This window comes from Pan paniscus, chromosome 1 (assembly GCF_029289425.2).
Source record: "Pan paniscus chromosome 1, NHGRI_mPanPan1-v2.0_pri, whole genome shotgun sequence".
NCBI classification, from domain to species: Eukaryota; Metazoa; Chordata; class Mammalia; order Primates; family Hominidae; genus Pan; species Pan paniscus.
In genome coordinates this window covers 119,385,726-119,413,136 of record NC_073249.2, presented here as the reverse complement: position 1 = coordinate 119,413,136, position 27,411 = coordinate 119,385,726, and the positions used below count along the sequence as shown (strand labels likewise).

Below are 27,411 nucleotides of genomic sequence, written 5' to 3'. Positions count from 1 at the left end.
GATCAAATTAATGAAACGAAGCGAGAAGTTCAGAGAAAAAAAAGTAAAAAGAAACAAACAAAGCCTCCAAGAAATATGGGACTATGTGAAAAGACCAAATCTACATTTGATTGGTGTACCTGAAAGTGACAGGGAGAATGGAATCAAGCTGGAAAACACTCTTCAAGATATTATCCAGGAGGACGTCCCCAACCTAGCAAGGCAGGCCAACATTCAAATTCAGGAAATACAGAGAACACCAAGAACACCAATGTCAGATTCACTAAGGTTGAAATGAAGGAAAACATGTTAAAGGCAGCCAGAGAGAAAGGTCAGGTTACCCACAAAGGAAAGCCCATCAGACTAACAGCGGATCTCTCAGCAGAAACTCTGAAAGCTAGAAGAGAGTTGGGGCCAATATTCAACATTTTTAAAGAACAGAATTTTCAACCCAGAATTTCATATCCAGCCAAACTAAGCTTCCTAAGTGAAGGAGAAATAAAATCCTTTACAAACAAGCAAATGCTGAGAGATTTTGTCACCACCAGGCCTGCCTTACAAGAGCTCCTGAAGGAAGCACTAAACATGGAAAGGAACAACCGGCAACAGCCACTGCAAAAACATGCCAAATTGTAAAGACCATCGATGCTAGGAAGACACTCCATCAACTAACGGGCAAAATAACCAGCTAACCTCATAATGACAGATCAAATTCATACATAACAATATTAACCTTAAATGTAAATGGCCTAATCCCCCAATTAAAAGACACAGACTGTCAAATAGGATAAAGAGACAAGACCCATCAGTGTGCTGTATTCAGGAGACCCATCTCACATGCAGAGACACATACAGGCTCAAAATAAAGGGATGGAGGAAGATCTACCAACCAGATGGAAAGCAAAAGAAAAGCAGGGGTTGCAATCCTAGTCTCTGATAAAACAGACTTTAAACCAACAAAGATCAAAAGAGACAAAGAAGGCCATTACATAATGGTAAAGGGATCAATTCAACAAGAAGAGCTAACTATCCTAAATATATATGCACCCAATACAGGAGCACACAGATTCATAAAGCAAGTCCTTAGAGACCTACAAAGAGACTTAGACTCCCACACAACAATAGGAGACTTTAACACCCCACTGTCAATATTAGACAGATCAACGAAACAGAAGGTTAACAAGGATATCCAGGACTTGAACTCAGCAATGCACCAAGCAGACCTAATAGACATCTACAGAACTCTCCACCACAAATCAACACAATATACATTCTTCTCAGCACCACATCACACTTATTCCAAAATTGACCACATAGTTGGAAATAAAACACTCCTCAGCAAATGTAAAAGAACAGAAATCACAACAAACTGTCTCTCAGACTACAGTGTGATCAAAGTGGAACTCAGGATTAAGAAACTCACACAGAACTGCACAACTACATGGAAACTGAACAACCTGCTCCTGAATGACTACTGGGTAAATTAAAAACTGAAGGCAGAAATAAAGATGTTCTTTGAAACCAATGAGAACAAAGACACAATGTACCAGAATCTCTGGGACACATTTAAAGCAGCGTGTAGAGGGAAATTTATAGCACTAAATGCCCACAGGAGAAAGCAGGAAAGATCTAAAATCGACACCCTAACATCACAATTAAAAGAACTAGAGAAGCAAGAGCAAACACATTCAAAAGCTAGCAAAAGGTAAGAAATAACTAAGGTTAGAGCAGAACTGAAGGAGATAGAGACACAAAAAACCCTTCAAAAAATCAATGAATCCAAGAGCTGGTTTTCTGAAAAGATCACAAAATAGACCGCTAGCAAGACTAATAAAGAAGAAAAGAGAGGAGAATCAAATAGACGCAATAAAAAATGATAAAGGGGATATCACCACCGATCCCACAGAAATACAAACTACCATCAGAGAATACTATAAACACCACTACGCAAATAAACTAGAAAATCTAGAAGAAATGGATAAATTCCTAGACACATACACTCTCCCAAGACTAAACTAGGAAGACGCTGAATTCCTGAATAGACCAATAACAGGCTCTGAAATTCAGGCAATAATTAATAGCCTAACAACCAAAAAAAGTCCAGGACCAGACGGATTCACAGCCGAATTCTACCAGATACAAAAAGGAGGTGGTACATTCCTTCTGAAACTATTCCAATCAATAGAAAAAGAGGGAATCCTCCCTAACTCATTTTATCAGCTCAGCATCATCCTGATACCAAAGCCTGGCAGTGACACAACAACAAAAAAAGAGAATTTTAGACCAATATCCCTGATGAACATCAATACAAAAATCCTCAATAAAATACTGGCAAACTGAATCCAGCAACACATCAAAAAGCGTATCCACCAAGATCAAGTTGGCTTCATCCCTGGGATGCAAGGCTGGTTCAACATATGCAAATGAATAAACGTAATTCATCACATAAACAGAATCAAAGACAAAAATCACATGATTATCTCAATAGATGCAGAAAAGGCCTTCAACAAAATTCAACAGCCCTTCATACTGAAAACTCTCAATAAACTAGGTACTGATGGAACATATCTCAAAATGATAAGAGGTATTTATGACAAACCCACAGCCAATATCATACTGAATGGGAAAAAAATGGAAGCATTCCCTTTGAAAACTGGCACAAGACAGGGATGCCCTCTCTCACCACTCCTATTCAACATAGTGTTGGAAGTTCTGGCCAGGGCAATCAGGCAGGAGAAAGAAATAAAGGGTATTCAATTAGGAAAAGAGGAAATCAAATTGTCCCTGTTCACAGATGACATGATTGTATATTTAGAAAACTCCATCACCTCAACCCAAAATCTCCTTAAGATGATAAGCAACTTCAGCAAAGTCTCAGGATACAAAATCAATGTGCAAAAATCACAAGCATTCCTATACACCAATTACAGACAAACAGAGAGCCAAATCATGAGTGAACTCCCATTCACAATTGCTACAAAGAGAATAAAATACCTAGGAATCCAACTTACAAGGGATGTGAAGGATGTCTTCAAGGAGAACTACAAACCACTGCTCAACGAAATAAAAGAGGCCACAAACAAATGGAAGAACATTCCATGCTCATGGATAGGAAGAATCAATATCGTGAAAATGGCCATACTGCCCAAGGTAATTTATAGATTCAATGCCATCCCCATCCAGCTACCAATGACTTTCTTCACAGAATTAGAAAAAACTACTTTAAGGTTCATATGGAAACAAAAAAGAGCCTGCATTGCCAAGACAATCCTAAACAAAAAGAACAAATCTGGAGGCATCACACTACCTGACTTCAAGCTATCCTACAAGGCTACAGTAACCAAAACAGCATGGTACTGGTACCAAAACAGAGATATAGACCAATGGAACAGAACAGAGGCCTCAGAAATAACACCACACATCTACAAACATCTGATCTTTGACAATCCTGACAAAAAGAAGAAATGGTGGAAGGATTCCCTATTTAATAAATGGTGCTGGGAAAACTGGCTAGCCATATGTAGAAAGCTGAAACTGGATCCCTTTCTTACACCTTATACAAAAATCAATTTAAGATGGATTAAAAACATAAATGTTAGACCTAAAACCATAAAAACCCTAGAAGAAAACCTAGGCAATACCATTCAGGACATAGGCATGGGCAAGGACTTCATGTCTAAAACACCAAAAGCAATGGCAACAAAAGCCAAAATTGACAAATGGGATCCAATTAAACTAAAGAGCTTCTGCACAGCAAAAGAAACTGCCATCAGAGTGAACAGGCAACCTACAGAATGGGAGAAAATTTTTGCAATCTACCCATCTGACAAAGGACTAATATCCAGAATCTACAAAGAACTCAAACAAATTTACAAGAAAAAATCAAACAACCCCATCAAAAAGTAGGCAAAGGATATGAACAGACACTTCTCAAAAGAAGACATTTATGCAGCCAACAGACACATGAAAAAATGCTCATCATCACTGGCCATCAGAGAAATGCAAATCAAAACCACAATGAGATACCATCTCACACCAGTTAGAATGGCAATCATTAAAAAGTCAGGAAACAACAGGTGCTGGAGAGGATGTGGAGAAATAGGAACACTTTTACACTGTTGGTGGGACTGTAAACTAGTTCAACCATTGTGGAAGTCAGTGTGGCGATTCCTCAGGGATCTAGAACTAGAAATACCATTTGACCCAGCAATCCCATTACTGGGTATATACCCAAAGGATTATAAATCATGCTGCTATAAAGACACATGCCCATGTATGTTTACTGTGGCACTACTCACAATAGCAAAGACTTGGAACTAACCCAAATGTCCATCAATGATAGACTGGATTAAGAGAATGTGGCACATATTCACCATGGAATAACTGTGCAGCCATAAAAAATGATGAGTTCATGTCCTTTGTAGGGACATGGATGAAGCTGGAACCATCATTCTGAGCAAACTATCGCAAGGACAGAAAACCAAACACCGCATGTTCTCACTCATAGGTGGGAATTGAACAATGAGAACACTTGGACGAAGGGTGGGGAACATCACACACTGGGGCCCATCTGGGGTGAGGGAATGGGGGAGGGATAGCATTAGGAGAAAAACCTAATGTAAATCATGAATTAATGGGTGCAGCAAACCAACATGGCACATGTATACATACGTAACAAACCTGCACGTTGTGCACATGTACCCTAGAACTTAAAGCATATTAAAAAAAAAGAAAAGAAAAGAAAATATATTGTCTTTTTACAATGCAAACTTCACAAGAGAAGTGAACTTGTCTATCACTATACCCCTAGTGTGTAAAACACTTCCTGGGCATGTATTGTGAAATGCACAATACACAGTCTTGTTCAAAAATTGTTTCAAGTATGACTTCCTTGCCATCTCCCCAACTAGCCTGCTATTGTCTACTGCCCCATAAAGACAAAAAACTAAGTTTCTCCCATCGTTTCCATTGCAAGGATTGCCAGTTTCCAATCGCAGCTTATTTTGTGTTGTATAGCCCAAAGTAGTAATTCTTGTGATCTAATCATTTCTTATCAAGAAACAGCCTAAAAATAGTACATGTCACACTAACTGTTAGGTTTAGACTTATAGGTTAAAGCTTGATTATTATCATAGAATTCACTGCAGTGGAGACTTTGTCATATACTTGGAGGAAACCATATACCAAGTTGACTTAGTACAACAAACAACTCCAAAACAATCTTACTCTTTGAGTAAATCTCTACACTACTCAGACAAGCTGGAGACAGTAGCACAGTAACCACCACTGCCAGGTTAAACTCTCTGGCTGTACTATCATTGTTCATTTAAAAAGAAAAAGAAAAAAACAACAACAGATGAAAGGCTCAGTTATAAAGCCTCAGGGAAACAAACACTAATTCAGCTTACTAATTTTATTTGCATTTAGTTTTAACCAGGGTAATGCTTATTTGCTGATGGAAATTTTGATATCATCCTTTGCTCTTCCTCCTGCCTGTGACTTCTCCTTCCTCATAAGCATGTTCAAGAATGCCAAAAAGTATCAAATACATATTAAACATAACCAGAGAAAAATGAGAGAGCTTGATCCTCACTAGGCAATAACAAAACAAGAATACTATTTAATATTTACTAATCCTTTGTCATGCATGAAATACTTTCGCATGTTTCTGGATCAAACAGGCTATTGAAAGACTCCATTTCATGACAGCTGTGATTTTTCTGAGCACTGTCCCGTGTCCTACTTCCTTTTATTGCTGCCAGTATAGTTCCCTATCCTGACTTAACTGCCAATTTTGAAAGGTTATAGACAATACATTAGATTCAGGGAGAGTTGAGCTGGCTTCAACTTGGGAGATTAATGTGAATAGGTCAGCATCATGAGACTCTCAGCACAGCCCAGAGGCAACTGATGGTGCCGGCACGGATTCCGCACCCATAAACAAATTCTTCACATTAAAAACTGGTCATGCAAGCATTTTAAGGAGGAAGAATGTGAGGTTTTTAGAGAAAATAATTTCTCAACAAAAAACAATCCAAAAGGGCAGACAAATATACAGACAGTTTATAGACATATTTTGGCCATTATGCCAGTAAGGCCTCCAGTTTCCAAACAGACACTGACGGGCTTTGGACACTAAGAAAATGCCAAAGCAGGTGACAAAATGTCATCCCCACATCCAGCTTATCCAGGAAGGCTCCCCCTCTGGCCAACTCTTGATACCACCACAGGCTTCCTCTACCCCTTCTGGTTTTCCTTAGTATGCCCTCCAGGGAGGAAATTTCAGAGTAAATAACAGGCACAAATGGTATTGCTGCTGGGAAGAAAATGCATCAAGAGCACAAAGAGCATCACTGATTAAAAAATGCTTCTTGGCTGGGCATGGTGGCTCATGCCTGAAACCCCACCACTTTGGGAGGCCAAGGCGATTGGATCACCTGAGGTCAGAAGTTTGAGACCAGCCTGGCCAACATGGCAAAACCCTGTCTCTACTAAAAATACAAAAATTACCTGGGTGTGGTGTTGCGTGCCTATAATCACAGCTACTCAGGAGGCTGAGGCAGGAGAATCACTTGAACCCAGGAGGTGGAGGTTGCAGTGAGCTGAGATCGCACCACTGTACTCTAGGCTGGGCGACAGAGCAAGACTCCGTCTCAAAAAAAAAAAAAAAATGCTTCTTGTTGATATGGCTGACTACTGAATAGAGAAAAAGTTACTACATGGCTGCTACTGGCCTGGACTCCATGGGACCTGTCCTTTTCAATAAACCATGTGATAAAACTTAATGAAACTAGAAATTGAATAGATACAGTCTGTTCTGTGAGCAGACATTTTTAATATTCAATTAGACAGTAAAATAATAATGACAAATATAGATAATTCATCCAGGTTTATAGTTTTTTTTTTGGTGGAGTTAAAAAACATTTTGGAGCTAAATCATCATGATAGCCTAAGCAGGAATCACTGATACTAAAAATAAAAGAAAAAAAAAATCACACTTCTACAAAAGGCCACAGCGTGGTTTCATTATAGCTGAGATCATTTTGTGGTAACATATATTAACTAATTCTCTAGGCCTAAGTCGTCTTATTTGTGCTGTAGGACAGGGGTCACTAACTACAGCCCACGGGCCAAATACAACCACTAGTGTTTTACTGGAACATACCACACTCATTCATTTATGTGAATCTATGGCTGCATTCGTAGTTAACTATGACAGAATTGAGTAGCTCTGACAGATACCATATGGCCCACAAAGCCTAAACTATTTACTCTCTGGCCCCCTACAACAAAATGTTGCTGGCCCTTGTTCTAAGAGATGAAATTTGTTGTCTCAACAGAAACTTATTTAAACATTTGAGAAGATCCAAACAAACCTCCTGATGAAGAAAATGAAAAAGAGGAGACAGGAGGGGACAGGAAGGGAAGAGAGGACTAGCAGTACTCATAGTGGTAGTAGTTGCTGTTTCTTAGGCCTGCTTTAGAACTCTGACAGCTTCATGCAGATACTGTAGGCATCTCCATCTGGGCAAAAATATTCACAAAGTGAATCTTTTAAATTTTCACATTTGAATGTCAAATTTGTTGCCAAACCTTTAATAATAGAAACATGGGTCTTTCAAAAATTAACAACAAAGACCAATTTCTTTTGAAACACTCACTGGAGAGCTTGATTTTGAATTGCTGGGTAACATGACATGGCTTTATTCCTCTAAATCCCAGGATGGGTGTGGGAGGCACTCTGTCCGGCCTGACTAGCCGCTCCCTGAAGGGGTGGTGAGGCAAGGGGTGCTGGTCCTCTGCAGGGAGCAGTGCAGGGTGGGGAGGGTCATGCTCCAGGTGCTGCTGAGGGTGTCAAAGACCAGTGAAACAGCCCAGGGAACAGATGCATGACATAAGCCCCACTGTGACGCCTGTTGGCATTACAAAAAATAGACTGTGAATGGATTTCAGGTGGAAAATGGAAAAGGCATAGATCCTTTCTCCTGGGTCTGACAGGTGGGAAAATTTAAAAAATATATACACACACACAAAAACCAAAAAAGCCACAGTGAATCAAGAACATGGACTGAGAGAGAAATATGAGAATGTAGGTGGGCCTTGAGCACCTCAGACCCTAAAACTGGAATCTGGGCTAACCTCTGTCTACATCTCCAAGGAGCGAGGAGGCCCCAAATACCATATGACTTGCATATTTTATACAGTTTTCGATATACAAATGAGTGAGATCAGTGCTACTTAAATGACAGGCTAGACAAAATGAGAATTGCCCATCCTGTTTGGTTCCAAAAATTTTATCCAAGCAAGCCAGACTACTAGAAAGAAACATCTGGAAGGGCTAGCATCAGGTTAGGTGTCTATAAAAATGCCTTAGCAAAACTGCAATTACATAGTTGAAGGCTTACATAAAAGAGAAATACTCATCTATGGCATCAACTTCAAGAATATCAAAAAATCTAATGCTGCTGGTAGAGAACATGTTTTTCAATGTCTCCTACCTAAGGATCCACACTATATAGGCTTCTTACCATACAGGAAAAACTCTCTCCTCCAAAGGGCTGTTGTAATATTTTGTCACACAATAAGAATGCCACAACTCATCGAGTCTTTTTTTTTTTTCCCCACTTGTCTTGGTTGTCAGAAAACTTACAGAGTAAAATTTCAAATTTACAACAAAAATATGATACTGTGCTAGGAAAGATCACGCATGTGAACAACAGGGACAAGATCCCTGCCCTCATGCAAGAAACAGACATTAAATAGGCAAATAGATCTAATGGCAACCCCATATTCCATGGGCCCAGGCAGTTCAGCCTTGGGCCACTAAAGGTACACCAAAAGAAACAAAAGATAATTTCATTCTTTACTTAGCATTTCAAAGAACATAAAGGAAAGATAAATTGAGATTCCAAACACCCGCATCTCAAAAGGCCTTTTCCCCTTCTCAAATCTCTCAGATGCCATAGCTATCCCAGAGCCTTACTCACACCAAACAAACCCACTACTTTCTTTCCATTCCCAGATCCATAAGGCTTTCTTTTCCCCTTTCCCACATCTCTAACCATGAGGTTCAACTTAACTTCTCTTCCAATAAACAAAACAGAATCCTTATTCTTTAGGAGAAAAGAGAAGTAAAACTGAGACGACCTCAGATTCTAACAGGCAGAGGGATTGTTGGACGAAGAGAAGGCAGTAAACAGGATGCGCGGATAATTTTTGTCTGGCAATATAAATACAATTGTGAGAGAATATAGAAAAGGTGGTATTACTCACTTAGCATAGGGGTCAGGAGAGATCTCCCTCACAAAGTAACATTTACAGCCAAGACCTGCAGGATATAGAACCAGCTACTCAAAGAACAGGAGGAAAGACCAGGCCTGGCAGGGAAAGCTTATGTGTGAATATCTGAGGCCTGGGCATTCTCTAAGAACTGAAACACACAATCTAACTAGAAAAAAAGAAACAAGCACAGGGAAAACTGATAGGAGATGGGGCTGGAAAGATGGGTGGGATAAAACCAGTCAGGGCCTTCTTCCATCCTAGCGAAAACTCTGATGTTATAGCAAGTACAATAAACACCCAACAGAGCTTTCTAAGAGGGGCAGATCACTCTGATGCTTGTGAAGAAGGACTGGTTGGGAAGAGGTAGGGAATAGCTAAAGAGACATGCAGAAGACGTAAACCAGGGGTGGCAAGGGAGAGTTCAGGCAGCTATTCAGATTTGATGTGCAGAGACTGGTGAGAGATTGATTACAAGTGGGGAGAGGGGGCTGTATCAAGCGTAATTCTTGGGACTCTGTATGTTGATCCTTAAGTAAATGGGGTTAAAGGAAGAGATGATTTGAATAGAAATATCAAGAGTTCAGTCCTGAAACTTAATCCATTATATATTAACAGAATATTATTATATTTAGAAATAATAATACTTAAATTCAATTGCAATGGCTCCCTCATTGTTATTTGCCCAGGGCTTCCAACAGTGTCTGGCAACAAGGCAAGTGCACGATAAATATTTGCAGAATGAATAAAATTTCCTCTGGTAATTCTCTCTCTGGTATTCAAAATATCTGAGCAATATCTTTAGATTAAAACAAATTATGTTTGATGAAATATAACTCTAGATTTGAAATGTGAGAAACATGCTTTTTGTTTTTATCATATAAACTACAGAAAGTAAACTTCAAGAAAATATTCTTGTCTAGTGGAGCCTGAGTTTGAAGATAATACTTGGAAACACTGTTCTATTTGACCTCTGATTATTTAAATTTTTCTTTTTAATTCTGCAGCATGTGTGCTTTTTATTGTGAGTGACTTCAAATTCCTTCTGGAAGTAGATGGGGAATAAATTAGAAAGAAACACTGTGCCTCAGATTAAATGTGATTTGTGGAGCTTAACGGCTACATTCTCACTCCCTGCTCCATCCCAACAGTGAAGGTCCTCCCAGGGCTCATTCTGGGAAATGCAAAGCTCAGGCAGGGGCTGCCGCTCCGGATGACCAACAGGATAGTGCATCCTGGTCCCAGAGTCCCTCCAGAGCTCTAGAATCTCCATCCCCCATTCTCATTCTCGTCGTCCCACTACCATTAGTCCTTGTGTTTAAAAGATAAACATCCTGGGCTAATATTTCAGTAGACAGGCCTGACCTCTATGCTATTTTCCCTTAGGTAAGCCATGTAGAACTGTGCCAGGCACTTATTAAACAGTCGAGAAATCTTAGATATTCGCAGTAGTGATGGCATATGCATCTCAAAGAGTCTTTCTTCATTCAAGGGGGTAAATGAGAATTGTTAGAATTTCAAAAACTGGGCCAAGGTCGGTCAGAAGAAATTCTAGGCAAGAGGACCTTTCATTTCCCTTCAAAAAACACTATGAAGGCTAATTCTGAATCTACCTGTTTCTACCATATGTGATGCTTATGGTATGCCTCTTATTTTACCTTTTCTTTTGCTAACTTTTCTTTTTTAAAACAAACAAACAAACATTTTTTGCCATTAAAAGTAATGGCAAAGCCCCAATTATTTTTGCACCAACTTAAATACAATTATACTTCTTTATTTTTTACTCAGGTTTAACTTATTCCTGGGACATTTAAGAAAACTGTCTGATTGCTAGATCCTATTCACAGTGAGAAAACAAAAACAAAAAACACAAAAAACCTGGACTCCAGTTTTAGATGCCAAGATCTGAGTCCAGTTGCTTACTTTAGCACCCTTATGGATAAAGAAACTCCTGTGAACTGAGATCCTCAACTGTACTGTAAATGACACAGCATCAAACTTGTACACATTTGCTCAAATGCTCCTGTGACTGCTAGTTTCCTGAGCTACAAAACGGGTATGACAAGGTTTATTAATTTAAATCTCATAGAAAAATTCATAAAAGCACAATGGATATATTGGATTTGGGGAAAACATATCCATAGCTTCTTAACAAAATTTTGAACATTGCTATAGGCAGTTATATCCATATTTTCCAGCATGATTATGAAAACCAGCTTAACCCAATAAAACCATTTGCCATCCTGTTTCACATATGACTAAATGGAATTGTGAGAGACAGTTAGTGACAAAAAAAAAATAAAACCCTTTTGGAATAAATAAAAGTAAGCAACGCATATCAATCAGCCTCTTAAAGATTTAAATACATTATTTACATTATGCCCCCCAGAACTACAGCCCTTGCACTCTATTTGGTCTATTTGGCTCAATAACTTTTCCAACAACCTCAAGAACATATCAGTCCTGCTACCACTTATCACAAAAAAAAAGCGGGGGGGAATCCTCCTGCCGTATCCAAGTGGGTCACTGCTACTTTTCTCTTTGTTCAGCCTTTCCTATGGAGGTCTGCCAGGTTCTAATGTGGTTCACTGCATATTTTAAATGCTGGAAGTGGTTATGGCCAAAGAAGGTCAGAGAACATGACTGCGAGAGACAGAGGCTGAGATTTAGGTCACCTCTGGGGAGAATATTTATGTTCACCAGATACTTACTGTTCATTAGTGTTCATGCTTTTCCATGGCCTTATTTAATGTTCTAAATTAAGAGCCCTAATTTAGAGGCTTAACATAGTATTTTAAGTGCCTTAACAGTGATTTGCAATAATTTTAAATAAAAATGATCCAATCATCCTATAAACAGAATTGCCATCTTCTGTAAATAGAAATGGCAAGCATTTCAACACTCTTAAAAATATCAGCTCCCTTGATTTCCCTCCACCCTCTCACCAATGCCTCCCTTTCCTTTTCAGAATTCCTTAAAGCAATAGTCCAGAGCACTCTAGGGGAACTCAAGGGACTCGTGTTGATACTAAAGACACTGGGAAGAAGCCATCCTGTGGAGATACACAAGGCTTGCTGTTCTTCATGCATTGTCATGGATGCTGCAGGAGTTATTTTCTTTTATTCTCCGTGACTTATCAAAAAGGAGTACTACAGATTTAATAATGGATAAGCAGCAAAATTTGAACCATAGGCAAAATCAAACTTCAGGATTTACCTGTATTATTCTATTTTTATGAGCATCAGACAGGCAAAACCTGTCTTACAAAGCTGGAAGCAGATATTATCAGGGCTTTCCTACATGATGAACTTCAAAGAAGAAGGAAATAAAACAATGGAATATTCTGATGCCTGCTCAGATTTTATTTTACCATATATAATATAACCCTTATTTATAGAAGCCCTCAACTTCAACTCTGAGCAATTCTCCAAAAAGATACTTCTACCCTCCCAATATCTGCATGGACATTCAACGGAACTCTAAAACAACAAAAACTACTTCTACTGGTGTGTTATTTTATTGCTGAGATGCTTGGAAAACAATCAAAGATTAAGAAACCCAGGTTCTGTGCATGTGCTGCAGCCATCCTTATTGTGGTGGAACAATTTAAATCCGTACATACCCCTATATGTATAAACCTGTAAGGCGGTGGCTGCTGGTTGCCTACAACTACCCATTCCTCCCTTCTTCCATAGTAAAAGAACCTTAATTCTTAGCCAGGAAGAATCCTACCTAGAATAAAGGTTTTATTTGCCAGCCTCCCTCGGCAGGTGCGGCCACATGACTATACGTTGGTCAGTATTATGTAACAGAAGCGAGTGGGATTTCTACAAGGAATCCATAAAAGTGGGATTACTTTCTGCTACCTAGAACATAGATTTCATACCTAGAGCTCTAGCAGCTATCTCAGACTACAAGGTGACCACTCTTAAGGAGAGAAGTCAAATGCTGACCATAGTATTTATCTTGTCAAATCTCTTTTTTTTTTTTTTCAAGACAGAGTCTCAGTCTAGTACCCAGGCTGGAGTGCAGTGGCACAATCTCAGCTCACTGCAACCTCCGCCTCCCGGGTTCAAACAATTCTCCTGCTTCAGTCTTGCGAGTAGCTGGGACGACAGGCATGTGCCACCACACCCGGCTAATTTTTGTATTTCTAGTAGAGATGGGGTATCACTATGTTGGCCAGGCTGATCTCGAACTCCTGACCTCAGGTGAATCGCCCACCTCAGCCTCCCAAAGTGCTGGGATTACCGGCATGAACCATCACACCTGGCCATCAAGTCTCTCATATCCACAGATTAACTGTTTGTTTTATGGCAACTGAACAAAATAGTAACTGACATGCCTGTCATACAGTACAAAGAACCTGCCTGCTCTAGGACATGAAATTCAATTTCCTTCTCTGCAGACATTCCTTCACTCATCTGAAGATTATATAGCCAAACGAAACCCATAAAAAAAAATAGCCTAGCATATAAGAGCAAAGGCTCGAGATCAGCTCTGTCTTTGCATATTACCACTAACCCAATCATCCTATCACTCCAATTCAAATTGTTTAACCCCAAGTGACTTCCTAAAAAGAAAAAATAGTATACTAGAATATGTTACGTAGTTTTATAAGTACTCGTAAGTATACTAGAATCCCAAATGCAATTATTATTAATAATAATAGCAATAATAATAGATATCACCTATTGTTCAATATCACATAGCTGCTATTGTACTATTTGGCTAGCTCTCTGCTGATACATATTACCTAGAATTTGAAATAAATATCATTCCTATTTTACAGATGAGGAAACTGAGGCTGTGAGAGGTTAAATAACTTAGCTTTCATTATGCAGCCAGTTCATGGCAGTGATAACAGATGAACCCAGAATTGACTATAAGCTTAAATATTTTGGCTATATAATCCTGTCTTTCAAAATATTAGATAAAATAATCCTGAGAATCTTTATTTTCCTAATTTCAGAACCACAATAAAACATCCTACTCCCACCTCTAGTTTACATTAACACGAGCATTTCTTAAAACAAGGAAAAAAAATTGATAGAATTTGTCAACAACTGGTAAATAATCTTTATAAGCTTAAATAGTTTGGCTATAGAATCCTGTCTCTTAAAATGTTAGATAAAATAACCTTGAGAATCTTTATTTTCCTAATTTCAGAACCACAATAAAACATCCTATTCCTACCTCTAGTTTACATTAACATGAGCATTTCTTAAAACAAAGAAAAAAAACTGATAGAATTTGTCAACAAATGGTATATAATCTTAGAACCCAAATGAAACAAATTCCAAATGTAGTTTTCCTTAATTGCCCCTTTTGCTAACAGTTTTATTTCAGGGTATCCTATATATTTCCACAAAAAGGGTCATTGTGCACCTTTCAGTCCTTAAACATCAAAACTAAAAAGAAACACCTATAATGACATGTTCTTGGTTATTACATCTCAGAATGCCATTCCTTTTGAAACAGGGTTGATTTATTTTCTACCTCTTTGTTGAGCTTCCTCCTCAGTGAAACTAAAAGCCACTTAAAGAAATCAAGCCCTTAAAGCATTCCTTAAATACATGAAGCATTTTAGCCAAGATTCAAATAAGTGAGTTAAAACAGAATAATTCAATCTTTCTATTAAAAATAAGATATATGCATTTACATATCTGTTTGTGTATGTACACATGGAGGCATTTCTATTTAAAGGTATATAATTTAAAAATATAGTTATTACATAAAAAGTTTATCATTAGAATAATTAATATTTTCTTGGGCTGCTGAGAGCTAAAGAACTAAAACATTCCTATAAGAAAGTCAAACAGAAGATTAGAGCTCCCTCTTTCTTCTGTTTGAAGGAATTCAACAAAACTCCTCTCCTAGGAGACCAAAGTTATCAAGCAGCCAGCAGCCTAGTAGCACTCCTGCTCACAGCAAAAACATTCCCCTGTCGCTGTACACATTATACATGCTACAAGCATTAGAGTACACTTATTGGTTGTTCATTATTCATAAGTGATTTAAGTAGTAAAAATAAAAGCACTTTTAAAAATAGAAATACTCACAAAGCCATTTCAAACTGTTCTAGCCATTTCTTCTTTAAATCTTTTGTTTTGCAATAAAATTCTAACCCATTTTGTCCTTGGGTATGGATGAGGTAGAAGCCATAAGACCACTGTTAAAATTAATATTCTTTAGATTAATATGTATCATTAATAACATTATGTTTCTAAATTCACAAGAATACCACAACTATCCAAAAACTCCTCACAATATTATCAATGTACAAACTGAACAATCAAGCTTATTGTAGTCAACTTCATATCTATAACAATTTCTATGCCAAATGCGTTTTATTATCTGGATCATTAGGGCATTAGAAATGATCAGATCTGGCTATGGCATTATCCAGTTATTTCTCACAAAGTTATGTACCTAATCAATCTCTAGAAACAAAAACATCTGGATTGATAAGCCATATCTCACATTAATGTATTATCATACTTTTCCTTAATGTTCAAGATTATAAGTAAATTACAGTTATTAGTTTCCAAAAACTCACCTTTTTATTTTCTTTATCGGTTGTAGGATTATTGGCTATCTTGTACTGCTGAAGATCTATTATTTCCTTCATTTCATAGTTATCACCTTTTCTCTTACATACGATCACTGCCAAATCAAATAAGAAGATATGCCTGGGAAAAAGAGATTGATTGATTGATTGATTTTAAATGGTTTAGAAGCATGTGTATTAATTTTTTTGGGTAAGATATAATTAAAGCAACCAAATGTTTTTTTCTTTGCATTAAAGACAACAGGTAGTATCATACACTGAAAACAACAGGGTATTTGAGGTTATAAGAACTGTGTGTGGAATTTCCCTTTACCTTGTAAATGGCCTCAGTGTGCTTTGGTTCCCTCATTTTAAAAATGGGCAAAAATCATAGTAAGAGTAAAATGCACACTGCAGAGTTGTTGAAAGGGCCAAGTGAGATAAGCCATAAAGTTTGTTCATGAGCAATTACCTTTTTTAATTTAAAAGCTAAAAACGTATAGAATAATATTAATGACATCCGTAGCAGCTTCTACTGAAGTTACTAGGAATCAGCCAGAATGCCTTGAGAAGTGTTGTTCATCCCTTTCACAAACATGACTCAATTTAAATCCCCAAGACCACATGCTGGGAAGGTATCATTGCCATCTTCATTTTACTGAGGAGGAAACTGAGGCTTAGAGAAGTTAGATAATTTGCTCAAGGTCACACTGCTAGTGAGGCATGTAACAGGATTCACAAACAGGTCTAATTTTGGAAATTGTGCTTTTACCCTCTATATTGTTCCTCATGATTTAACTGGCCACCTAAAAACCCAAACTGAATGGTATATGAGCCAAGTGTAAACTGAAAACGTTATGGTGAAATTTCCATGTTAATATTTCTTTTTTCTTATTAAGAACAACATAACTTGGGGGAGAAAATAAACCTTATAACCACATCATCCAATACCAATACTTGTGTATTTTTATAAACTCTCAGTGATTAACACACATTTTTTTTATACACAATGATAATGACACATTCACAGGGCTGTAACACTTGCATCACTTTTAACGTCTATTTCTCCCAGAGAGGTTTAAAGGACCTGTGGAGCCAGGGTTATCGAGGAAGAAGCAAGAGCTGATGCTGCCCCCTACTGGCTTTCGCTTCTCCAAAGATTCCAGAAAACGATCATTGTCAACCACAAAAACCTCTGTTTGATGATTACATATATACATAATTAAGGACTCCGGGCCAAGCTTACTAATCTTCAACAACTACATCTGCAAATTTCCCTCAAGAAAATATTACTACGTGATTCTCACTTAATCTTCTTTCTTAGGGTATTTTTCTATTATTTTTAGTTATTTAAAAATATATTCCAAAAATTCAATTATGTTTTTATGGTAGTTATCTGTTCTTACTTTATCGCTCTTCTCATTTTAATGTATCCTAGCTGATCATCTATACTTGTTACTTCCTTCTTAATAACTGAGACAAATTAATAGATACCAGAACCCAGGTGGGAATACCTAAGATAATCTAGATTTAAAAAATTTAGAAATCATGGGTTGGTCTGTCTCCTTGTATTTCTTCCTTTTTTCCCCCTACTTCACACTGGAAAAATTGTCTTTAAGGTTTTCTCAGTTTTCTGACACTAATTACTTATTTTGAAAATAGTATTCTTCTTTTCTTACCTTTCTTGTTTGGTATGCTTGTCTAGAGTGGTTATTCGAATTTCACCATCTCCCTGAGGTCGTCCAAAAAGCAAAACTGGTTGGTTCTAAAATATAAAATGTACATGTCAGAGTTTTTCATAATCACATGAAAATAAAAACAAATATTAGTAGAGATATTTACTCAAGACAACTACCTTATTACATTAAAATGTTACCATTTTTTATACTTTTAAAGCATACTTACTCTAAAAAGCTCAGGTCTACATGACAAATAAGTCTGTCCTCTGTAATCCCAGGGGGTATGTCAAGGACATCAATTGATTTTAATTATTATATATTCTTAAAGGGGAAATTAGCTATGAAAAGAAAGACTCAACCGGAAGGGTCCAAATTACGAGACAGTTCGGCAACTAATATTTTTTGAGCATCTACTATGTGCCAACCACCATAACAGGTGTACGGCAAAATGATACAGACACTGCCCTCATGAAGCACACTGCCCAGTGGAGGAACAAATATTCACAGAAGCATGCAATTACAAACGCACAATTGCCATGAAGGAGTACAGAAAGGGGCGGGGGGGCGCGCGCTAATTTGGTCTATAAAGTCCAGGCTGGCTTTCTTGAGCTAGGACCTCAAGGATGAAAAGCTCTGAGTTAATTATTTAAAATAATGAGCTATTTTCCCAGAGGCTGATAACTAAATTATTTTTAAGTGTTTATGAACACTTACTGTACACGCTAGAGGAAAAAAGAATTGACTGAAAATCACTAACATTCAGAAATTCCATTTTAATAAAGGGCAGAGATGTGTGATTAACACTATAAATATAAAAATAAATGTATCTTATCAAAATCCCAGTGATATTTTCTGCACAAATAGAAAATTCCATTCTAAAATTCTTATGGAATCTCAAGGGATTCTGAATAGTCAAAACAATCTTGAAAAGGAACAAAGCTGGAGGTCTCATACTTACTGACTTGTTTCCAAAACTTATTGCAAAGCCACAATAATCAAAATCATGTGGCACTGGCATACAAACAGGTATATAGACCAACAGAATAGTAGAGAGCCCAGAAATAAGCCCTCACATATATGGTCAAATGATTTCCAGCAAGGTTAACACCATTAAATAGGGAAAGAATAGCCTTTTCAACAAATGGTGCTGGGAAAACTGGATATCCACATGTAAAAGAATAAAGGTAGACCCTTCATTACCTTACACCATAAATAAAGAATAACTAAAAATGTTTCAAATACCCAAACATAACAGTTAAAACTATAAAACTTTTACAAGAAAATGGGGAAAAACTTTATGACAATAGATTCAGCAATTATTTCTTCGAGATTGATAAATGGGACTTTGTCAAAATTAAAAACTTTTGTGCCTCACAGACAATATCAACAGAGTGAAAAGCCAACAGACACAAGAAAAGTATTTGAAAACCATGTGTCTTATAAGGGATTGATATCCGGGATACAAATAAAGAGCTTCTACAACACAAAGACAAAAAACAACTTGATTCAAAAATGGGCAAAGCACTTGAATAGGCATTTTTCCAAAGAGGATATACAAATGGCCAGCAAACACACAAAGACAATATTCAACATCATTAGTCATTAAGAAAATGCAAATCAAACCCACGATGAGATATTGCTTTAAAACCATTAAGATGGCTGTTACCCAAACAAACCGAATAGTGAGTGTTGGTAACGATGTGGAAAAACTGAAACCCTTGTGCATTGGTAGTAGGAAAGTTAAGTGGGGCAGCTGCTGTGGAAAATGGTATAGCAATTCTTCAATAAATTAACATAATGACCATACAACCCAGAATTCCACTTCCAAGTATATAACTAAAAGAAGTGAAAGCAGGCACTTGAATAGATATTGGTACACCTGTGACAATAATAATATAACAGTATTATTCACAATAGCTGAAAGAAGGAAGCAACCCAAATGTTCATCAATGAAAAACAGTGAGGTATTTATATAAAATGATGTATTATTCAGCTTTAAACAAATGGAAATCAAAAAAATAAAATGTTGACACATGGCTACAACAAGGATGAACTTTGAAGACATTATGCTAAGTAAAATAAGCCAGTCATGAAATGGCAAATATTGTATGATTTCACTTATATAAGGTGCCCAGAGTAGTTAAGCTTACAGAGATAGAAAGTATATTGGTAGTTTCCAGGGGCCAGGGAAAGAGAAGAATGGGAAGTTCATGTTTAATGAGTACAGAGTTTCAGTTTTGCAAGATGAAGTTTTGGAGACGGTCACACAACATCATGAATGCACTTCTAATTTGAAAATAATTAGAATGGCAAATTAATGCTATATATATTTATAGCATTAATGTGTGTGTGTATGTATGTGTGTGTGTATATATATACACACATATACACACACACATATATATATACACACACACATATATATATATACACATACACACACACATATATATATATACACACACACACATACTTTTTTTTTTTTTTGAGACAGAGTCAGAGTCTCGCTCTGTTGCCTAGGCTGCAGTGCAGTGGCACGATCTCGGTTCACTGCAGCCTCCGCCTCCTGGGTTCAAGCAATTCTCCTGCCTCAGCCTCCCCAGTAGCTGGGACTACAGGCACGTGCCACCATGCCTGGCTAGTTTTTGTATTTTTAGTAGACACGGGGTTTCACCATGTTGGTCAGGCTGGTCTTAAACTCCTGACCTCAGGTGATCTGCCCGCCTCGGCCTCCCAAAGTGCTGGGATTACATGTGTGAGCCACCACACCCGGCCAATGCTATATATATTTTACCACAATTTTTTAAAGGCTACACAGCTGTCCAAGAAATATGCTATGGAATTCTAAAGAGGAAAAATAATAGGAGATTAGGAAAAGGGATTTATTTTAGATGCACCTTGAATAAATTTGATAGGGAATAGGAAAAAAACATTCTAGGCTCTGAGATTACAATCGAAGGCAGAACTGTAGAAACGTATGTCAAATTGGAGACCTTATAATACAGCAAAATATCCACAATGTAAAGTGTACGGGCAGTTATTAGCTGGAGGGGTTCAGGAAAATAGCTTAAGTCCAGATCACTGAGGACCTTAAATATCATGCCAAGGAATATTGACTGAATCTTGAAGACAACAACAAAAAAATCTTGACAAATTTGAGAAAGAGAGTAAATTGAGAAATCCACATTTTGGAAATGCAACTATATGAAGAGATGATGAGAGGCTACTGTGACTGGAAAACTGGCAGATGATGGTGTCCTGAAATGGGTATGTGGCTGCATGTGTGAAAAGAAAGAGACAGGTTCACAATGTTTCAGAGAAAGCAGCGATGAAACTGCTCTACCAAAAATGTATCTTAAATTCACTCATCTCTATTTGCACTGCCCACAGATTAATCCAGGGCTGCATCCTCTCTTGAAACCACTTCAACAGCTTGCTGGCTGGGCTGCCTGCTTACAGGGTCTTCTTGAAATGTCAATCAGTCTGTTGTAATACTCCCTGATAGAAACCTTTTAATAGCTTCCCACTGCAGTCACAATAAAATCCCAATTCAGCATATTGGCCTACAAGGCTGTGTTATGTAATTGCCCTGCCCATTCCTCATGGCTCAGAGCCCACCATCCTTCCCTTCACTCTCCATTTCCAGCCACTCTTACCTTTCAGCTTCTTGAATACACCTGGTTCTTGCCCAACTCTGAGCATTTCACCTGCTACGGCTTCTGCCTGGGTCACTTTCCCCTAGATCTTCGTGTGGCTGGCTGCTTCTTATCTGCTAGGTCTCAGTTCAAATGACTTAAAAGGACTTTTTCCAACCAACTTATCTAAACTAGGACTCCCCTTGTAATCCTCAGTTATAGCAGCCAGTTCACAGCACTAATCTCAATATGGCATTTTTAACTCTTTTTTTTTTAAACTGTCTCCTCAATCTTGAGACCATCTTGTTCACAGTTACAGTCCCAGCCCCAAGCAAAGTGTCTGGGTCATAATAGTCACACAGCAAATATATGTAAAATGAATAAATGAATAGGAATCAGCCATGAGTATGTAGGGGGATGAGGGGAAGAAAAGAAAAAAAAAAGTGGGCTCCTATATTTAGATTCAGACTGCTGGGAGAAGAGGCAGAGTGTGACTAAGGTAAGAGGGACAAGCCATCACAAAGTCCCTAGACACAAGCAGGTCGCAGGTGCCCTCAGACACCCACATGAACACTGCCAAACAAAGGGATTGGCAACAACCTCCAACAGTAGAAACTTGAAGGTAAACTATGTTTTCTTCAACAACAACTCCTAGAATGTCGTTGATGTGGGGGTGAGGGGAAGCTGGATGGAAAGATAATTACATACCAAATTCTCTATAGATAGCTGAAACTGTTTAATTTCACGAAGGGTCTCATTATCTCTTTTCACTTCATTCACATATTGTGCCAAGTCCTAGACAATAAAGAAAAGGGTAGAAAAAGAAGGCACACTAAGATTAGAGATGCAAACTGCTTTGAAAGAAAACACATCATTAATTCCATTAGTGGTAAAAGTAACCACTGTAACTTTTCAAAGACAGTAAAATGAATGCCCAGTCAATCAAAGCTGCATCACAGAGGCAATTTTAAAATGTCTGAAGTACAGCTGGGAAGACTGAAGAGCTGTCATTTGTCACACCACTGAGAAGAGTCAGGATGTTGTTGCCTTAAAAGACAAAACAAAATATACCGCAATACAGCAACAAAAAGAAAACTAGGTCGGAAGAATAGAAATTCCAAGCACGTTAATTACTGACCTTGAGAGCATGATATTTTTACACAGGTTAGAAGAAGGGCAATCATGAACGATTAGCATGAGAAAAGTAACCAAAAGTTAGATAATGAATCTAGTAAGACTGTTTTATTTTTGCAATCAGCTAGTCTTCTTGGTTCCTGAGAGCATTCGGTCAAGGAAACTGGTTCAATTTTAAAGAGTTAACCCGTTTATGGATTCAGGAGAAGTAAAGGAGGGGTGAGGAACTAAATAGCACAACATGCTGGAACTAAATTTAATTCATGAATTAAAGTGAACATAAAATGCTGGCCGTGTCTTTCCATGTGCCTTCACCTATTTTAAAATGTCTTTTCTCATATTTGAGGAAACATTAGCTAATCTTTCCATACTGTAACTAGCTATTTTTGTTACATGTGCTCCAGATTTTCCTGTTTTCTGAGCTCTTTTTCTTTTTTCTCTACCCTCTTAAATTCATCTGCAACAGTAGGGACAGAACTCTGCAAAAAGCAGTTCCTAACTTTGTTCTAAACAGAAGTCTGACTTTTCATAGGATAGATCCATAAACGACTTCTTTAAAATTTGGAACTTGGTTTGACTTTTTAATAATAATAATAAATAATTATGTGGTGTTTCCTGTTAGTGGTAGACCATCAGCCAAACAGCGAAGCTAACACGAATTGGTACAAGGACAGAGTTAAGTAATTATGCACTGCTCTGAGCAGGGTCACCTTGCCATTTTGTTTTAAAGAACAAATATTTGCCTACGCTTTAAGTTATTGGCAAATATTATTTCGTTTCAAAGTCATTTTTATTCAACATAATGTGGAAACTGAGGTTTTACATCTTCCCCAGTATGTTCAAAATGTGTGTCTTTTCTATTCATAATTTTTGTATTTTCCTGAAAACTGAACAAACTGAAATTCACTTGTATTAAGCCATAGCATCCACAAGGGTAAACCTAGCAGATACCCTCATATGAGGAAAATAAGTTACACGGGGTTCTGAAGCCACCAGCTGGCCTATGACTTACACAAGCCAATGTTTTCTATTAGTCACCATGAAAAGAATGGGAAAAAAATATGATATTAAATAATTCCCCATGGTTATGAAAGTTTTTATACTTGTATCTAAGTGATTTTAATATACTTCTTAGTTTTATGCGTTGTCTAACAATTAAATCCATGCAAGGATACCTATTCCAGTAAAAAAAAAAAAAATCCAGTTGTCTCCACTAAAAACAAATGTGTATTATACATAGGCATGTCATAATATTTTATTTATGTGTATATATATGTTTGTGTATATACATGTGTATATATATGTGTGTGTGTATATATATATATATATATATATGCAATTTGAATTCCATTGTCTTTAGGCAAGAATAAAAAATACAAACAAATTACTGATGAATCTGCCCTACCTTCATGGCATCAAGAGCCAGTTTCAGATTTGCCTTCTCAGTTGAATCAGTGGTATGTTTGACCAGTTCCTATTTGGAAGATATGGTTTAGTACTACTTTCATCAAATTAAAACTAAGACATACTAAAGAAAACATTTTTACAAATAAACCATTATTATTGGTTTTCTCTCTATAATGTGATAAATCTAATATGTCTGGGCTCCATTTCCATCAAAAATTTCAAACTGTAAGAAGACCAACTAGACACCAAAAAATCATGAGACACAATATGAGACATTTTCTTTTCAAAGATGAATCTGAATTCTACCCACCACCATTACACTGACATTGATCCCTATTGTTATGAAAGATTCCATAATGATTATAATCACACTTTTTACTCATTTATTATTCTTGGCTTCAGCTTTTGATTCTTTTAACTGCATCCCTCCTTTCATTTCAGGGACATCGGGATGTTCTATCTGTTGTTGTTATTGCTGTTAAAATTGTTCATCTGTCCATCCTAAATTTCTGCCTCCTCCTCAGTCTTTCATAGTTTCTTCTTTATCTGCTTCTTAGAAAGTTATTGTTCCTTAAGTTTTCACCCTAGTCCTCTTTTTTCCCCTGATTTTACATACTCTACAAATTCTATCACAACCACTGTCATAATGTCAACTATCACCTCATGGGCCAATTACTGTGAAATGTATGTGCTCAACCCAAAATTCACACATGAGTCCCGGACTCATCCGTCCAACTAAGTGGTTCTACCTCATTATTTCAAAGTCCTCTCAAATCCAACATTCCCCAAACTTAATCAATCTTCACCCAGAATCCTATTCTTGGATCCTATTTCTGTTTTATTGAATGGTGGCACTTCCATCAGTGTCATCACTGAAGCCAAAACCTAAAAGGTGTCCCAGACTTCTCCCTGTTCTCTCTCCCTCACTATGTCCTATTGATGTTAACTTTGATCCTGCCCCCTTGGAACCATCGTCATTGCCACTAATTAGGTTCAGATCCTCACGTTTTTCAAACAGATAATTATTTGCCAAGCATGGTGACTAACACCTGTAATCCCAGCACATTTCCAGGCTGAGATGGGAGGATCACTTGAGTTCAGGAATTTGAGATCAGCCTGGGCAACATGACAAGACCCCATCTCTACAAAAAAAATTAAAAATTAGCTGGGCAAGGTGGCATGAGCCTGTAGTCTCAGCTACTTGGGAGGCTAAGGCAGGAAGATAGCTTGAGCCCAACTGCAGTGAGCCATGACTACACCATTGCACTCTAGCTTGGGCAACAGAGAAAGACCCTCTCTTAAAACAAACAAACAACAAAACCAGGTAATCATAATGAGCTTCTGATTGGCCTTCTGACTTGCAGTCTCTCCTCACTACAGTCCAGTCACTCTATTGACATCAGGGGTAGGTTTCTATAATATAAATCAGATCCTGCCTCTACCCTACTCAGACTTCTGTGATGCCCCACAAAAGCTTCAGGTTGTCACCCATACCTCCTAGACTCCTCATGATCTGAATTCTGCAAACTTCTCTCAATTTCTCTCTCCACTTTCACCCAGACAACTTATATTCTATTCATACTAAATTAATTGCAATTCTTAAATTATGTTCTAATATCTAATCCCATTAGAAATATTATTTTTTCTGCTTACAAAGCTCTTCCCCTCTGATCTACTTATTGACCCCTTACTCTTCCTTTAAAGCCCAACTCAAGAGTTACTCCTCTGGGGAGTCTTCTATGACAGAGGCCTCTACTCAGGTCCCCAGCTTCCCTATACATAATTATTTAGGCCTTTAACTGTGCTGGTTCTGTACCTTACATGTACCTATCATATTGTGTTATACTTGGCAGCTTATACTTCATTTTTCCTTTCTAAATTATGAGCTTTATCCGAGTAGGGTCTGTCGTATATCACGAGTGCCTAATACTATGTTTGGCACAGAGAAGCCATACAAAAATCTTTAATGAATCCAATACTACCAGTGTTTCTGCTATAAACAAGAACTTAAAGACAGAATCTATTAAGTATAATAAATCCATAAAAATTCTATTCTTTTATTCCTTAAAAGTTACTTTTACTTCATTAAATAAAAGTCATGTTATTAAAGTTCCCAATCACCCACTATAAAATATTCTCACTTTGTGAATCTGTGGTTTCAAATCATCAAGCATTTCAAATGATTTCGCCACTAAAGTATAGTAGTAAGTAAAAAAGTCTAAACTGATAACCACATTTGTTCAACAAATTTCTAGACAACAAATAAATTTTACTCCATAGAATTTTGAGAGGGAAAAACATTTCTAGAATTTTTACCTATGTGTAGTATCCAAATAAAACTTTCCCTATTTTAAAAAGTCATCACATGGAACTAAACATACTCTTAAAATTTTAAATATAAAACAACCCAAGGGAAATTAGGGGGAACAGTTTACTAAATTTCAAAAAAGTATAGTTGTAGTTTATACTTTTATAAGTCTGTGTAAAACCCTGTAAGGACCAAAATAGGTATTTTTTTAAAAAGCTGTACCTTCTAAATTCTTCAATCGATACTTGACTACACCAACGTTACAAAATAAATTATTACCTTATTTTGGACATGTATTTAGTTCCAGGATGCCTTGGAAACTGATTGCCTGAGTCGTCCTTATTATTTTTTCATAAAATCCAATTTGACTAAGTTGCTTTGAGTTTAGGTCTCATAAATGTTTTAATGCATTTTTAAGGAATAATCAGGGTTTGAATTTTTCTGATTTCTCAGTAGAACAAAAATAGAGATGACTAATAATTTTGCAGCTACAGTTCAAGAAATTTAATATACAAGATATACAAAGCACAGCCGATGCAAAATTGTATTTCACATACAGGTAGTAGATCTTTTTAAAATGACATTTCACAAGCATCAGCAGAGTTGACAGACTAATACACTAAGACATTTCTTTGGAGCAGAACTAATGAGTCTCCTGGTATAGCTATCAAATTAAATTTATAAGACTCTCCACCCTCATTTAGAAGACTAACCGTGGAAACCATAGCTTTGTGGGCTATAACAAGAATCACTTCAAAATAAATGTAGTCTTATCATAATTTAGTATAGTAGAAAGCAATATGGAATGTCACACAATTCTCTTTGGCTTACTGTTACAAGGCAAGAGGTCTAATATGATTAATCTGCCAAAATTCCAGTGCACTGCAATATTGAGGTGCTCATAAATAAATACTGATAACTACAGAAGACTTGGTTGAAAAAATATCTTTATTTGTTTTGACTTGTTTTTAATTATTTTCTAGCCAGTCCTGTTTTAAGGACACAAAATGTGATTTATGGCAGCTACTGACCATCTCTGCTAAAAGGAAGAAAAAATGTCCAGCTGTTCTGTTATTTCCCACTTAACTATAATAATAATTCAAAATTTTAAGGGGATTGGGCCCAACACATGGAATATCTGCAATGTAGTTGATGCTTCATTAATATTTTGTTGAGTGAATAAATGGACAATAAATAAACTGTTTTAAGTTACATACCTGGAGGAGAAGGTGGTACTTTAAAACACGTTGCATAGGAACCACAAGCAAGTCTCGAAGAGTAAATTTCCCATTATTTGCTCTTTTGGAACATTCCTAATGAAATGTTTTAAAAACACTTTGTTAGGGAGTCATAAACATTAAAAGATGCAAAGGCCCTAGGCAGAACAGTTATTATACAATAAATGAGTGCGTTTGTTTCCTTAACAATCCTTCTCTGTAA

The 27,411-nt window shown here is 37.1% G+C and overlaps 1 protein-coding gene across 3 annotated transcripts in view; it reads right to left on the bottom strand.

Annotated features, from left to right (window-relative positions):
* The window catches only part of VAV3 (vav guanine nucleotide exchange factor 3), a 400,971-nt gene that overhangs the window by 166,430 nt on the left and 207,130 nt on the right, over nt 1-27,411 (bottom strand). For all 3 annotated transcript variants that reach the window (XM_034932393.3, XM_003822235.6, XM_055115325.2), the window contains exons 10-15: nt 27,189-27,284; nt 23,662-23,730; nt 21,831-21,917; nt 17,488-17,573; nt 15,818-15,950; nt 15,321-15,430 (exon numbers count right to left, since the gene is read on the bottom strand). In XM_034932393.3, the coding sequence (XP_034788284.1) occupies nt 15,321-15,430; nt 15,818-15,950; nt 17,488-17,573; nt 21,831-21,917; nt 23,662-23,730; nt 27,189-27,284 (581 nt within the window). The remainder of the gene's footprint in view (nt 1-15,320; nt 15,431-15,817; nt 15,951-17,487; nt 17,574-21,830; nt 21,918-23,661; nt 23,731-27,188; nt 27,285-27,411) is intronic.